The following is a 14,723-nucleotide window of genomic DNA, read 5'->3' on the forward strand; positions in this document are numbered from 1 at the left end:
AGTAGGCTACATCGTATTTATTCTTTGAAACTATTACATGAGCAACCAGCATGTTGTATAGGAGTATTAAATCAATTCCCGTGGAATCGAGCCAGTATTAGCTGAAATCCTTTTGCAACTAAGCAATATGCCACAAAACAAATGAAGATGCGATATGTAAAAGCAATAAAACCTACCTTTAAATAAATGAGGGAGTTCAACGGGTGTTGAGAGGTGCACAGAATCTCTCTCATATTGATTAAAGTACTTGATTCACATGAGATATGGTTTTAGAGGATTTACGTGAAATTCGGGGTCTTTATTAAACGACAACCCCAATGGTCATCACGTGCGCTTAACTTCATCGCACTAAAACGAACGCGTCGCTTGTATTGTTATCACAACATGATGACTGGTCCGAGCAGCCAGAGCCTCAGAGAGGCTCTCGAGCAAGTGAAACGTGGCGAAGACTACACCTTAGTGGGCTCGCAACAAGAATTTGAGTCTTCTAATATCACTCTCCAGAATCCCAAGTCAATCGATGAAGAAATCGAACGCCAGAAAGAGATATTCTCCAAGCTTAAATTCATATACTTGGAGCAGGAAACTCGAGATAAATTTCTTCGGAAGATCTCCGAGCTCACGTCAGATGAGATCGACAAGAATGACGTCAAGTTGATAGAAGCGGATTGCATGGAGAAAAAAGCGGAGTTTAAAACCCTTAAGAATGGCATGAACCAGCAATTACAGTCCTTGCATCAGGTCACTATTGACAGTGTGGACCTATATGAGGTGTATCAGCAGAAGAAGCAAAAGACACAAGAACTTATAGATAGTGTTGCTGACCTTGAAAAGGAAATCGACAAGATATTCGAGGAGGGTCAACTGGTGGGGGACCAATTTTTGAGCTTGGCCCAATATGCATCTGAGGATACAAATCTCGAACAAGTGTTAGACTTGAACAACCAAGAGTTGCAACGTGAAAAGGTGCAAAATTCACAGCTAGAAAATGAACTCATCCAGAGAGAATCTGACTTGGCTGCCCAACAGGCCACGATCGAGCTGGCGGTTGCAAAATTGCGGGACCTCAAAGTGCTTGCGCAATCATCACAGCCGTATGCCACCGATGACAAGTTACAGAAATATGCCAAATGGTGCAAGGAGATGAACGAGATACTAGTCAAGTTCACTGATTTGCAAGACCTAAACTTGAAGTGTGTTGGTGAGGATGTGTTCCAATTGGACTTCACCGATGCCAATTCCACCCCCAAGAGCTTGCGCTTTGATATGTCGTACAGGATTTTGAGCAGCGATGGCCTATCCGGAGACTTCAGGAGTGACAGCATGGACGAACCGGAGTTTCTCCAGGAGGTAGCAGGACTACTCAGGGAGTGAGCCAGTTTAGTCGATAATTCTATTAGTATTTAGCGGACCATGAGTTATAATAAAATCACAACCAGCACTCTCAAAATTGGTGTAGACGCACACCATAGACGACATTTCCTAAGAACCTACCTGAAGTGAGCCATCTACTTTAATGGGTTGATCATTTCCAATTCCCTGTGCCATTTCGGACATTTCGCAGGCGCTACCTAACATGTATCATCCGCGGTGCACGCATCAAATGTCAAAATCATAAGCCTGAGAAATACTCCACATCTAACCGGGCACTCACGAATATGGTAACACCCGTCCAAACCGATACCCAGACAAGCAAAGGAGCCATCACTTCGCCCAACACAAACAAGCAGCAGATCATCATAGACAACCTTATAAAGCTTGCCAAACAAGAACAAGACCGAGGCAATACTTCCGTTACCCAGGATAAACTTGCCAAGTTACAAGAGTACCTCAAAAGCAAAGACGCTGAGACCTACCCCAAGTTCAACAAGCTTCCCAAGGTCCCCAAGCCAAAATACTCGCTGTTGTTCAATAAGTTCGATTTGAACAAGGCAGTCAGCAATCCCAACAAACCTCACCCCCAGACCCAGCGCCCAGCCAGGAGGAGACAGTACTCGCCATACCGGAAGTTTTCATTGAAGAGACTCGAGTCGATAGTCATCGAAGTATTGGAGACGCTAGCTAACATTCTTGATAACCTCCATTTGTTCTCGCGATTACCCATGTTTCCACAATATTTATTGAAGTTGCTCAAGCAAACCAACAAGCTTTGGGTGCTCATCTTGGTGTTCTTGATCCGCAAAACAGTGTCACAGCTTCTCAATGTGATACGGAAGGAGCGCAAGGTCAACGTCGAGTTAAATCTTTTGAACTCTGCCAAGAGTAATGCGGGCGTGGTCAACGAGGATATCAACAAGAAGTACAACAAGGTGCTTAAGGATTTGAAGTTCGACAAAATGATGCTTATCTTGGAGTTGATCGGTAACTTCTTGGACATGTCCTTCAACGTGATTGAGCTTTACGGAATCCCTGTGCCTGATTGGTTCATGAGTGTTTTGAACGCTGCCAGTATGGGTATGACAATCTATAGAATGAACAAGGATGATGAGTACGTTGACGACGATATCACCGAGGACTTGATATAGGCCTATTGGGTTCACCCTGTTCAACAGGTTTGGCACAAGTGAACAACTATACTGAAATACCGTTTGACTATGACTATGACTATAACGGATTCCCTACAGTGCAATCCAGGAATCAGAACTATTTTTCGTACCATCAACTAGACAGTGTCGCCAAAATAGTACTGCAAACAGATCAGTAACCAAATCTAACCAGATGAGTGATCGATGGTTAGCTAGTCATCATGTAATGTATGAAGCACCCGTCTGAGGAACGCTAACATGAACCAGTTGTAGTCCTTGTAGTTAATATGCCATTGCACCAAGGGAAGAAGTTCAAGTTGATTGTGCAGTATCAGGAATTATTTAGATAATGTCGTATTTTGAAGCAGAATTGAATACATAAACAGACTTACGATACTAGAACAGAAGAAAACCTCCAAGCTTGGCCTCTGGAGTAACAGTTTGTTGCAGTTTACCGTCTTCTTGGCCGTCAATTTGGCGATAAGAAGGTAGCGCTCGCAGTTCTGAGTGTAAAATCATTTCGAACAAGTTGCACCTAGCCGTTTGTCGAAACTATACATCATGTCTCTACAGGCTCTACTCGGAAACTACCAGTCCGAATTAGACACTTTGGATGCCAGCATACTGTCAATCGCTGAGCAAATATCCAAAGAATCGCTCTTGAAAGATCCTACCTTTGTCAAATATCTACAATCCCATCATCAATCACAATCCCAGCACGAATTGGAAACACTCAGTTTGTCTCAATTGAGCGAGAAATCTCTTCAAACTGACCAAAACATCGCCCAGGTTAGGAAGCTCGATGAATCCTACTCCCGATTGACGGAAATCACCACGTTGGTCAATAAAGCAAAGACTTTGTCGGACTTGCTCGATTTCCAACAACTCTTCAGCTTATTTAGGGACATCCGAAGTCTCACCTTTGATCCATCAATAGTGGTATACAAGCAGATCTCAAAGCAGGTGGACTTGCTTTACGAGAAGTTCTTAACTCAGTTGAATGAATTCATCAAATTACTTCTTCCCGATGAAACCACAATCAAAAGTCTATCCGTATTGAACGATTTCAATTCCTTGATTGTCAAAAACGACATCAAGCTTGATCACTACTTGCACTTGAGAAACAAGTGGGATCAAATCGTCGACAAGCTTTTGGGAGAAGCCGATCTCGTTAGCATACAGCTTAAAGAAAATGATTACGATTTGATTTCAATAGAAGTGACCGAGACAACACTGCAGAGCTTTTTCAAGTCCTTGGAGAACTTCATTGTGTTCATCAACTATATTGACTCAACTTCAGTAAAGCAGTATTTAAACTCTAAGATCAACAAACGATTGATCGAGAAAGTCACTGCCAACATCAGTATTATTAACGAAGATAAAGAAAAAATTGAAGACTTACGATCTCTTTCCGAGGTGTGTCATGCCACGAACTGGAATGTATTAAGCCAGATTAACACGTCTGATGACGCTTCAATTAAAGAAAACTTAAATAAATTATACGTGGATTGGCTCGTTGATGGTTATGTTGAAAATATAAGGAAAGCATTTGGCGAAGAAAAAATAGTGGGCTCAAAGTACTGGCAGGAAGAGCCTTATGAGGATGAACCAGTAGAATCAGAAGTGCCAAAAACTGAAGAAGATCAAGAAGATGGCTGGGACGACGGTTGGGACGATAATTGGGATATAGATGATGAAGTTTCGAAGAAAGAAGACCCCAAAGAAACAAAAAAGACTGGCGTGTCAGACTCACCAATTGGGCTTGATTCGATCAAGATTTCCAGTTTACCACTTGCATTAGTTCCAATTTTCGAAGACTACAAGAAGATTTCACCGGATACAAGCTACTTGGTCACAATGGTCAAAGCTTTGAGTTTATCAAAATATCCTCCGTTGTCCAAATCATTCTTACTTCATAATGACTTAACTTTCTTGTCTAGGAAATTGAAAATCAACGATTTTCAAAGAGATGCTGTATCCTTATGGAACCAAACTATGATTCAATTCTACCAAGAGCTCAAGCTTCTCATTGTATCACTTGATTTGAATTCTTTGGATGTCTCTGCCAATAGCACCCCTTCACCAGAATACGACGATTACGAAGATTTTGTGTTGGACGATTATAATTTAAATCAGTTAAGCGTGGTTTACAAATGGTTCAATGGATTATGCCAGGACACCGAATTGGAACAGTCAAGCGGAACCAAATTCAAACATTTGATTATTTCCTTGGTGAGCTTCATCAACAATTGGCTCATAGGGTCAATTGTCAGCTTACCGGAAATCTCGGAGTACCAATCGAAGAAGATAGCCACATTGATAGATTCACTCGACAACGTGACACTTCCATTTGTGATGCAGGTGGGGCAAAAGAAAGACAGCATTGAATCCTACGGGAAACTCCAAAACATCAAGTTCTTGATACAAAACCACTTGAAGGACATTATGGATAGATTCTACCAGGGTGACTTATTTGACATCTCTACAGACGAATTAATCAAATTGATCCAGTCAAATTTTGTTAAGAGTGAGCTCAGGGATGGATATATCCAAGAAATCATCGAGTTCAGAACCATGAACTGAGGGCTAAGTACTTCATTAATCACATATATTGGCAACGAATCCTATTTATTGTATAGTTTTGCCGCTGTTGACTTTTTTGCCGGTCTTAGCGATGGTGTTGTAGACGGTATCGTAATCAAGTGAGTCACCGGTGGTCACATCCACGGTTTGCTTCTCCAAAGAGATATCGACATTGGAAACGCCGTCCAATCTAGTGAGAACACGGTTAACCGCGTTGGAGCATCCGGAACACGTCATGGTAACGTCGAAATGGTATTGGTGAGGCATTGCAATGATTGAGTACTCGAGAGTAGTGGTGGTTTTCCGAAGTGATCCGTGGGACGGTCCAGTTATATATGGGGGCGATTCGCAGTTCACAATAATGGCCACAGTTTCAATCACGTGTTGCATCATCCGCGATCGGAATAGATTACTTAGATAATTTATTTGCAACTAGGTTTAGTGTATGTATTTATACAGGCATATATTCTGGGAGGGCATATGAATAGAATGAATAGATAGTTGTAATCGGCACACTATGTACAGGTAATGAAAGGAAAATTTCCTCGATTGCATAATTAGGGTGTGGTTTCCTTCGACTCGGAGAGATCGTACTCGATCAACTTACTAGCGAAATCCCGTGCATTGATGCCCGATTTTTCACATAGTTGTCTAAAGAGTGACGTCTCATCATTGTACAAATTGAATGGAGTATCTATGGCAGAAACCTCCCCTTTGTCTAGCGTCAAAATTCTGTCATAATTGACAATTGTCTTCAATCTATGGGCAATGCACAAAATTGTACAGTGGGCAAATTCATTTGCAATGGTTTGCTGGATTTTGCTATCAGTTTGATAATCCACCAGGGATGTGGCTTCGTCCATGATCAAAATCTTGGTGTCTCTGAGTAAGGCTCTCGCAAATGCAATTAATTGCTTCTCTCCCAACGAGAAATTGGAACCACTATCAACAACTTCCTGCTTGATGTGAAACTTATGCAATTGGTCTATTTCAGATAATTGTTCCTTGACTTCAGCCAACTGCTCATCCATAATCAAGCCTGACCTTCTCAATGCATCCCAAATCTTATCATCACTATATTCGTCGAAAGGATCCAAATTTTTTCTAATACTTCCATTAAACAAAACAGGGTCTTGGGGGATGATTGAAAGGTGTGACCTGAGATCTTTCAATCCAATTTTCGAAATGTCTACTCCATCAATATAAATCTCCCCCAAATCTAGTTCACTCAAACGGTAAAGAGCAGTGGTTATGGACGACTTACCTGCACCAGTACGACCACAGATACCAATTTTCTCACCGGGAGCAGTAGTGAAATTTATGTCCTTTAAAACCAACGGCAAGCCAGGTCTGTAAGACATGGAAACGTGTTTAAATTCAATCAGACCGCCAGAGGGCCAGGATGCTGGAGGCTGTGTTGCTTGGATTGTATAGTCTGCTTCTTGAGGTAGATCGTTTGCATACTCACAGATTCTTTCAGTGGAATTCATGGCATTTTCCAATCTTGAATACATTCTAATCAAAAGACTTGCGTTGGATGACATGGTGGCAGTATAATTAATCAACAAACCCACAGACGCAGCACTGATATGGAATGCCTCAGTCACACAAAGAAGTGACACCAAGAGAGTGATGACTAAAGAAAGCATTTCCAAACCAAGAGCTAACCAACATTGATTGGCATAGTTTAAGATACTGGCCTCATTCATTCCATTGATAAGCTTCTTATTCACTGAAATAAACCTTTCTTGACTCTTGTAAAATTTAATGGTTGACATCCCACCCAAACTTTCGTTGATATTAGTGAAAAGATAAGAACGCTTAATTGATTCAATTCGTTTGATCTGTCTAGTTGAAGCAATATAGTAGTTGACCAAAAATAGGAAGGCCAACGCAATTATTGGGAGAGCTGCAATAATCACGGGTAAGTAGATAACAACAAGAACAACTGTACCACCAAGATTCCACACAGAATAAACCATATACTTATACATCTCGGAAATTTCGTTGTCCAAAGCATCTGTATCCTTTGTGAATCGATTCAACACTCTTCCTATTGGTGTGATATCAAGGAAGGCCATTGGGGTATGTAAGAGCTTATCAATTGCAGCAATATTCAAATTCTTTGAGGATTGTGAACACAAAGTTGCAATGAGAATGAATAACGTTGCAACACTAAGAACCAACATGATGTTAAAAAGGACATATAATCCAATATAGAAGCCACTGGATCTATAAAATTTGTCAGTGACCCAAAATGAAAGCCAAGTATTGCCAAAAACCAGTAGGAAACCAGTGACCACAACCAAAAAAGTGAAAATTAAGAAATACAAAAATATACCCATTTCAGCACCATATTTCACGTACTGCTTGTAAATTGAGAATTTCACTCCATTTACAGCCATTTCTTCATCTTCAACAATCTTTCCCTTGGCCTCATCATTGACAGTACCAACAATATATTCCTCCCCAAAATCTTCATCAGAATCAAACTTAGGTTTTCTTCTCGAAAGTACTTGACCTGGTTTGGTCTCCTTTTCACTGGTAACAATAGTTTCTAACTCCTCCCTATCTTCAGGTTCTACCTCCTCGGATTCCTCGTGCTGGCTAAAAGAGAGAAGTTTCTTGAATTGAAAATTAGAGTTCAGCAATTCTTCCTTGGTACCAACACTAATGGTGTTGTTGGAATTCAAAAATACAGTCCTACTCGCAGAATCTGCAAGTGCTAGCTGGTGAGTGGCCAAAATAATGGTCTTACCCTTGAGCAAATCCATAAAGCAATGATTGACAATATGCTTTCCAACTTTGGCATCCACAGCACTTAAGACATCGTCAAGCATAACAATATCTGACTCAACATAAACAGCTCTAGCAAGGTTGATCCTGGCCTTTTGTCCTCCAGAAAGAGTAATTCCCCTTTCGCCAACTTCTGTCAAGTCACCACCTGGGAAATTGTCAAAATCTCCTTGCAATGCACAAGCAAACACAACCTTATCATAACGTTCAGCATCAAACTTACTTCCGAACAAAATATTCTCTTTGATTGTTGTATTTTGCACCCAAGGCTGGTCACAAAATGCCAAGGCCCCATCCACATTAACAAAACCAGACGTGCACTTCATGGCACCACTCATTGCATTCAATAAAGAAGACTTTCCTGAGCCAATCGACCCACTTATAATTATGAATTCACCTTTTTGAATTTTTAAATTAATTTCACTCAACTTAAAGGGTTCTTCCTCGCCTTCGGCAAAATTTTCCCATTCAAAACTAGCATTATCCAAAGTTACTGCATTTAGCTTATCTTCGTGAAAATAATAGTTTGGGGGTATATCATCAGATTCTTCAGCTAGCAAAAATTCAAAGACTCGCTTGAGTCCCATCAACAAGTCAGCACCTCTAGCAATACCTTGGGGAACAAAAACTAGGGAACCAGCCAAAATTTCGAATGCAGAAAGAGCAGAAAATGTAACGGCAGCACTTTTGGTTGCGCCATCAATCACAAAGAGAATGACGAAAGTGAACATGGAAGCTAATCCGGACAAGCAAAGTGACACAGCTTCAAGAATATTCCTCAATGTTTGAATTTTTAAGAGAACTTTGATTTCTTGAGATCTTGCTTTAATTACATTTGACAAGTAAGGGATTTCCCAGGAATATAATTTGATCATCTTCAAGGTGTGGATCACTTCAGAAGTGATGGAAACTCTCGCATCTGTCAATTCGCTAAGGGATGATCTGTACGAGTAAAGCTTCGCCGCAGCAAAGGTAGTGAACACAAAGAACACAATCAAACAAGCAACACCAATAACAGCACTGACACGAAGGTTGACAATCAAAAATACCAATGTAATGATCAACGGAATAGGAATTACAAAGAGGAATGGAAGATCGACAGTTGCCACTTGGATACGGTTTAAGTCTGTGGAAATGATGGAGGTGATCTTACTATTTGGAAACTTATTCCTGGCCTCAGGGCTCAACTTGAATGCTTTCCGTAAAATTGCATCCGTCAAAACAGCCTTGATCTGCACACCGACTGTGAAAGCAAGGTACAAGAACTGATTGATAGAAATACTAGCAATCAAGACTGAGCCTGCAAATCCGAATGCCCACCCTAGTCCAGGACCAACCAGCGTGTGTTTGACAACTTTTTGCTCCACGTAGTTGGTCAAGCCTTTGGAGATGATGGGAGTTACACCGAGGATGGTCGCATTGATACAAGCAAAAATCATTGACAAGGCACATTCTTTTTTGAAGGTCAAAATGACAACATAGATGATGCGCCATCTCGAGTACCCTTGTAAAGGTTCGTCTGCCTTATCGGGGTTCTTCTCACGCGAGATGCGCAAGTGCTCTTGAAAGTAGCGTTCGAACTTCTCGACTGCTGGCTCAACTTTGTAGTTGTCAGACAATTGGTACAAATCGTTCTCGGTGAGGGTTCTGAAGTACCCCACGTTCAAGTTGCTGATCACCCACCAAAAGAAGGTCCGATTGAAAAGGGACGCATGCTTTTCAGGATATTCGGCACGGTCAGTGGGGGACGGAATAGGGTACGTCCTCTTCGGGAGTAAAGGAGTTAATAGCCTTTTTTGAGGCTGGTACTCTGGCCCATGCTCAAGGCTAGCTGGTAGCGACATATTAGCGATACCAGCTCCATGATTGGTGGTAGAGTTGGCTCCTTTTATAGGAGAAATGGCGGAGTTGGCAAATAAGAAATTCAACCGACTGCAATGCAGGGCTGATGTGCAGCGACTGCAGGCTGCATGAAATCTAGATAATACGAGGAAAGACTCGCGCAGCTCACAGATAACGCCTAAAATTAACATCTGGGGTGGGCCGAATGTGGTGAGTACCTATTTGAAATGGCAATTGGATCCGTTGGGTAGGGCCAGGGCCTGGTCTACGAAGACTGGATGCTGGAACTGCTCAAACCAGTCTGATTGCAGGGGTTGCGATACCAAGATCGTGTTTTGCCACCGCCACAATCTACGGAGTCCCCACCCCTATCCCGAGATTAGGTTGGAGCCGTGCCGGAGCAAGGAACCAGGCACCCCACCAATACACAGGCAGTGAGTCACTAGGTGTTATCTGGAGTTTCCACGCTGCGTACGTAGTACGGCGTAAATCTCTGGACAAGACTCGGGCTGAGTCTACCCTACAAGCGTGTATGCGGAACGGCAGCTTCACTGCTGGTCCGAAGCCCGTCGAGTGTGTGGTTCTCTGGAGCTGGTTGGGATGCAAAATAGCACATCTGCACCCACGACGTGAAAATAATGCACGACTGTATCAGGCATATGGGTGCGAGTCACGGCACGGATACTGTCACGTTCTACCCGGAATTCTTCCATGGGTGACACGGCTGGGGTAACGGCTGCCCGCTTTGTACAGTTATATGATACCCACCACTGGCAAGCAGGTGACAACTTCAACTCCGTTTGGACTTTCCTATAGCACCCAGACTGTTATTTTCAGGCACGTTCAGCATTTCTACCACACTAACACCTTCGAGGTCCGTAAGATTCCGTAAGGGCTCCATTTCCCCTGTTTGCCTAAGCATGTGCCTGTCCAATGGCCATTCCATGAGTGGTCATGGATCCCCATACATATTCCTCCCCGAAACTGCCCGATCCCACCTCAATCCATCTGCCCGTGATCAGCCGCCTGGGCCTCTGTGCACGCCTGGTATCCTAGGCTAGGGCAACCGAATCGCGGAGGCTAGCGTCCTGTCCTGCATTTGCCGCGGGTCTGCATGCGCACCAGTGTGCAGCATCAAAATCACCAAATACTGCAACTAAGGATCCATCGCTACACTATTCCGAGCTCAGCTCGCTGTCATCCACGTATTCCACTACCATGGCAGTCCAACTCACCCAAGAAGAACTGGAGCTAACCACCAACTCCATCCTCAACCCGAATTTTCGATTTTCCCCGAGCGAGTACCGGTCTAACCCGTCCCAATCCCAGTCCACCCCGATCGAGGCCAGCCATGAGTACGAGTTGAACCAGTCGGAATCGCTTACGGTTCTATACAATCTCCTCTACGACGACTCGTCGTACTTGTCCAAAACCGACATCCTCAGTATTCTCAACTCCTTGAAAAATCGAGAGGACGACTTGCCTTTCGCCATAACCTCACTGGCCGAATCAGACTTGCAAGGAGTGAAATGGCCTCCTGGTCTCAAGGAGAAGTTTTACATGGATCGCTCGAGGGTCGGCAATCATAACTGGTTCCATAATATACCTGGATCCAAGGGAAAAGCCACTAGTGTAAGTATGCCGTGAGCGTGTGTTACAACCTCTACTAACTGTCAGGATATAACCATACGATCGTTCAAGTCCAACACCGACTTTTTCAGGTTCCACAAGTTTTTCTGCAAACTCAAGTTGCATATTACTCACTTTCAGCTCAGGAACTTGGTTTGTTGTGGTCCTAATATATCCAACGGGATATACTATCCTCTGAGTTACCACCATGACCATAACTTACAAACAGTGCAAAATACCAACATAATAGGAAATCACTCGTCCAGTAATTTTGACCTCAACGATGATGACTACCATACCTTTTTCAAAATCAACCGATTAAGGCCCGACAATGTACCCTCCGCCACCTCCGACGCCATGAAACTAGATTGTATTATAGACTCCAGAGACCTCCTTCGCAACTCAAACACCAGGATATCCACCCTTACCTGCACAGATAATTATCTAGCATGTGGCACTTTTGAAGGGGGTTATATACTATCGGACGTATCACAACCAGACTCATCCAAACTACTTGGAGAATTCAACGTCACTCAGAATAGTGACGGAATAACAAATCATATGATAATCAATGAGAACAATAATGAACTTATTGTGTCTTCCAACGACCGCACCCTTCGTGCAATTGATCTTGAACGGAATACCACTAGAAATATGGTGGATTTATCCTTTGCTATCAACTGCGCCTCCATTAACACACATAACACCAACGAAGTCTTCATAACGGGTGACCATCTAAGCTCATTCATTATCGATAGGCGAATATGCCGAATGAATCAACAATCGAGCCAAGAGTTCAAAGGTCATAATGACTTTGGATTCAGTTGTGATTGGTCAACAAAGGACCAAAATTATCTCATTACGGGAAACCAAGACAGTTGCGTGAGGTTATGGGATAGAAGAAAGTCGGACTCTTCCATGTACTGCTGGAGTGGATCTCTTGGCTCTAGGGCCTATAGCAGTGGTGGACCAGTAAGGAATTGCAAGTTCAATTATAGCGGGGACTACATCGCATGGGCAGAAAGTTTGGACCATGTCGGTATTGTACAATTGGATGACTTATTACATGCACAAGATCATATCCAGTCCAGAATCCAATCAATTGATTTCATTGGAAAATGTACCGGATTGAACTTTTCGCCTATTGAAAATGGAAATGGAGAACAATTGATAGTCGGTGTGAATGATTGTCCATTGGGAGGAATATTGAGCTACAAGCTCGAGAGTCGAGAAAAGTCTTTGGATTTCGATTTCTCATTTTAGCATCTCACATCACTTTTGGGTGCACTTGCCAGCGAGCTTGAGTGACTACTTAATTGATAATGATCTCTTAAATAGAAAGTACAATATTATGACCAGTGGGCAATTTTTCGAACAGTTCCAGAAGTTGTTGCCTGTATGTGAAGGAAACTATTGCAGGACCGACACGGTACAAATGGGTATTGAATGAATAAATACACCGACTGGGAAGGAGCACGATCGCTTTTAGTGTGGGTTAATTCAAGAATACTTGATCATATCCGATTGATCCCAAATAAAGCATCGAAGTATTCTTTGGAAGTAATTTTTTTAAGTAATCAGTTCAAAATTATCTTGCAAAGGATTGGAGGAATCACCACATTTCGTCGGCATTTTCACTGACTTGTAATTTACCTCCGACTTCAATAATCATCTTGTCAAGGCCTTGTAACTTCCAGCTTTCTTTGAGTGTTGTACATACCACCCTCACTTTATTCCTTGCTTTGTTGACCCTCTTCTCGAATTCTTCCACGTCTGATGCCTCATTGGTAATAGGAACATCATCGATTATTGTTTTCAACTGAACCAAATGATTTGCCAACATTTTCAGTTCGTAACTCAGCAGGTTTTTCTCCCAGACCTCAACTAAGCCTTGGATGTAACCAATAATAAGGTATCTCTGAAACCCAGTCTGGTATCCGTATTCTTTACCTTCTCGCAATTGTTCCTTGGAAGCATCGCTTTGGCCTTCTTCAAACCCCTTCTGGTAGTACTCTTCTTCAAGATTAAGGATGTCATCTCCATCGATGTCAAAGTCTAGGTCCACGTCCATGTGGCTAGTGTCCATTGTAGCTCGAAGTGGTTGATGTGAAAAGTGCGATGATCTCATCTTGCGAGTATTCATGTCGTCATATATACAATGAGTGATAGCGAAACTGAGCAAAATGACCCAGAATTATTGATTGATGATGGATTGGGTAACATAAGACGAACCAAGCAACGCCAGAGAAATGATTTACGATTGAATTACGATACAGACTCGGGAGATGAGATAGTGGCAAATCAACAAGAGGACCAAACGAAGGAAGACGACAACGATGACGATGATGACATGTTTGCGAGCGACAAGGAGGATGAGGTCAAGGTTGAGGAAACCACAAAGGGCCCGGAGCCACAATTCCTCGATGTCGATGAGTTTGAGAAGCAAGAAGGTATTGGAAAGTATGATGCGGAAACAAGTTACATATCAAAAGAAAATGACCATGAGTCCCACGAAGGAGAAGTCGATGATGTTGATGTTGCCCGATACTACAACGAAATAGAGGACTTTGATGGCGAGAGGGTTACCAAAAAGGAACCAAAGCTCGAGGCATTTGACCTTAAAGAAGAATCTACCGAAGGGAAATTTGATCTCGATGGAAACTTTATACGACATGACCAGAAAGAAGAGCCCAATGCTGAAGATGAATGGCTAGATGGGTACAAAAAGCACGATATTGCAAAAGCAAAGGCAGCTCAGGAGAGACGTGAATTGGCTAAGAAACGAAAAATGCTTAGTGACGAAGTATCAAGTATTCCAGAAATATTAATACAGCTTATTCCACATCTAGAGCCAGCAGAAACCCCTATAGAGGCGTTGGCCCGATTAAACCCTAAAAAACTGAAGAAAAAGACTCAAGAACAGCCCGAAGATAAGCTTAAACGAAAGAATATTAGTGAGATTACCCATTTCTGTACCTTACTCTCGAATGAGAACGACATTTCTGACATTTATGAAATGACCAGGGAAGAGTTGATGAGATACTACAAATCAAAGACTGGTCAAGACTTCAACACCACCAAGCGAGGTGTGAAAAGAGAGTTGGAATCCGATGAAGAAAATAGAACAGGGAATGATAACGAATATGGAGAAAAGGTGTGGGAATTTAGATGGAAAGGAGACGAAGAAGTCAAGGGCCCTTATTCATCATATGAGATGAATTACTGGAAAGAAACTTACTTCGAAGGAGCTGTGGAAGTCCGCAGGTTGGGCGAAGAATCATTTAAGGATGTAATTGACATTCAATTTGAGCAGTAAGATTGGATATTTTGGTTGAAACTTAATGTTCC

The 14,723-nt window shown here is 42.4% G+C and overlaps 8 protein-coding genes across 8 annotated transcripts; 5 read left to right on the plus strand and 3 right to left on the minus strand.

Annotated features, from left to right (window-relative positions):
- The first annotated feature begins 131 nt into the window (after nucleotides 1-131).
- CANTADRAFT_25828 (uncharacterized protein) lies at nucleotides 132-1,518 on the plus strand. The gene has a single exon (XM_020207548.1). The coding sequence runs from the start codon at nucleotides 388-390 to the stop codon at nucleotides 1,372-1,374; it is 987 nt and encodes a 328-aa protein (XP_020065232.1). The 5' UTR covers nucleotides 132-387; the 3' UTR covers nucleotides 1,375-1,518.
- A 114-nt stretch (nucleotides 1,519-1,632) lies between these two features.
- Nucleotides 1,633-2,928, plus strand: CANTADRAFT_25830 (uncharacterized protein). The gene has a single exon (XM_020207549.1). The coding sequence runs from the start codon at nucleotides 1,659-1,661 to the stop codon at nucleotides 2,523-2,525; it is 867 nt and encodes a 288-aa protein (XP_020065233.1). The 5' UTR covers nucleotides 1,633-1,658; the 3' UTR covers nucleotides 2,526-2,928.
- Nucleotides 2,929-3,086: 158 nt separating this feature from the next.
- On the plus strand, nucleotides 3,087-5,108 carry DSL1 (Dsl1p; the record flags this gene model as incomplete). Its single annotated transcript, XM_020210735.1, has 1 exon — nucleotides 3,087-5,108. The coding sequence occupies one exon, from the start codon at nucleotides 3,087-3,089 to the stop codon at nucleotides 5,106-5,108; it is 2,022 nt and encodes a 673-aa protein (XP_020065234.1).
- A 45-nt stretch (nucleotides 5,109-5,153) lies between these two features.
- On the minus strand, nucleotides 5,154-5,375 carry ATX1 (copper metallochaperone; the record flags this gene model as incomplete). Its single annotated transcript, XM_020209850.1, has 1 exon — nucleotides 5,154-5,375. The coding sequence occupies one exon, from the start codon at nucleotides 5,373-5,375 to the stop codon at nucleotides 5,154-5,156; it is 222 nt and encodes a 73-aa protein (XP_020065235.1).
- Nucleotides 5,376-5,665: 290 nt separating this feature from the next.
- CANTADRAFT_49623 (P-loop containing nucleoside triphosphate hydrolase protein) lies at nucleotides 5,666-9,748 on the minus strand (the record flags this gene model as incomplete). Its single annotated transcript, XM_020209732.1, has 2 exons — nucleotides 5,666-7,600; nucleotides 7,658-9,748. 2 exons carry the CDS (start codon nucleotides 9,746-9,748, stop codon nucleotides 5,666-5,668), a joined length of 4,026 nt encoding a protein of 1,341 aa, XP_020065236.1.
- A 1,216-nt stretch (nucleotides 9,749-10,964) lies between these two features.
- Nucleotides 10,965-12,638, plus strand: CANTADRAFT_21370 (mitotic spindle checkpoint protein BUB3, WD repeat superfamily; the record flags this gene model as incomplete). The annotated part of the gene is made up of 2 exons (XM_020206690.1): nucleotides 10,965-11,378; nucleotides 11,424-12,638. 2 exons carry the CDS (start codon nucleotides 10,965-10,967, stop codon nucleotides 12,636-12,638), a joined length of 1,629 nt encoding a protein of 542 aa, XP_020065237.1.
- Nucleotides 12,639-12,987: 349 nt separating this feature from the next.
- On the minus strand, nucleotides 12,988-13,446 carry CANTADRAFT_48713 (ribosome biosynthesis protein; the record flags this gene model as incomplete). The annotated part of the gene is made up of 1 exon (XM_020209622.1): nucleotides 12,988-13,446. The coding sequence occupies one exon, from the start codon at nucleotides 13,444-13,446 to the stop codon at nucleotides 12,988-12,990; it is 459 nt and encodes a 152-aa protein (XP_020065238.1).
- An 87-nt stretch (nucleotides 13,447-13,533) lies between these two features.
- CANTADRAFT_48916 (U5 snRNP complex subunit) lies at nucleotides 13,534-14,691 on the plus strand (the record flags this gene model as incomplete). Its single annotated transcript, XM_020209648.1, has 1 exon — nucleotides 13,534-14,691. The coding sequence occupies one exon, from the start codon at nucleotides 13,534-13,536 to the stop codon at nucleotides 14,689-14,691; it is 1,158 nt and encodes a 385-aa protein (XP_020065239.1).
- Nucleotides 14,692-14,723: the final 32 nt, after the last annotated feature.

Source organism: Suhomyces tanzawaensis, assembly GCF_001661415.1.
Source record: "Suhomyces tanzawaensis NRRL Y-17324 unplaced genomic scaffold CANTAscaffold_3, whole genome shotgun sequence".
In the NCBI taxonomy this organism is placed as follows: domain Eukaryota; kingdom Fungi; phylum Ascomycota; class Pichiomycetes; order Serinales; family Debaryomycetaceae; genus Suhomyces; species Suhomyces tanzawaensis.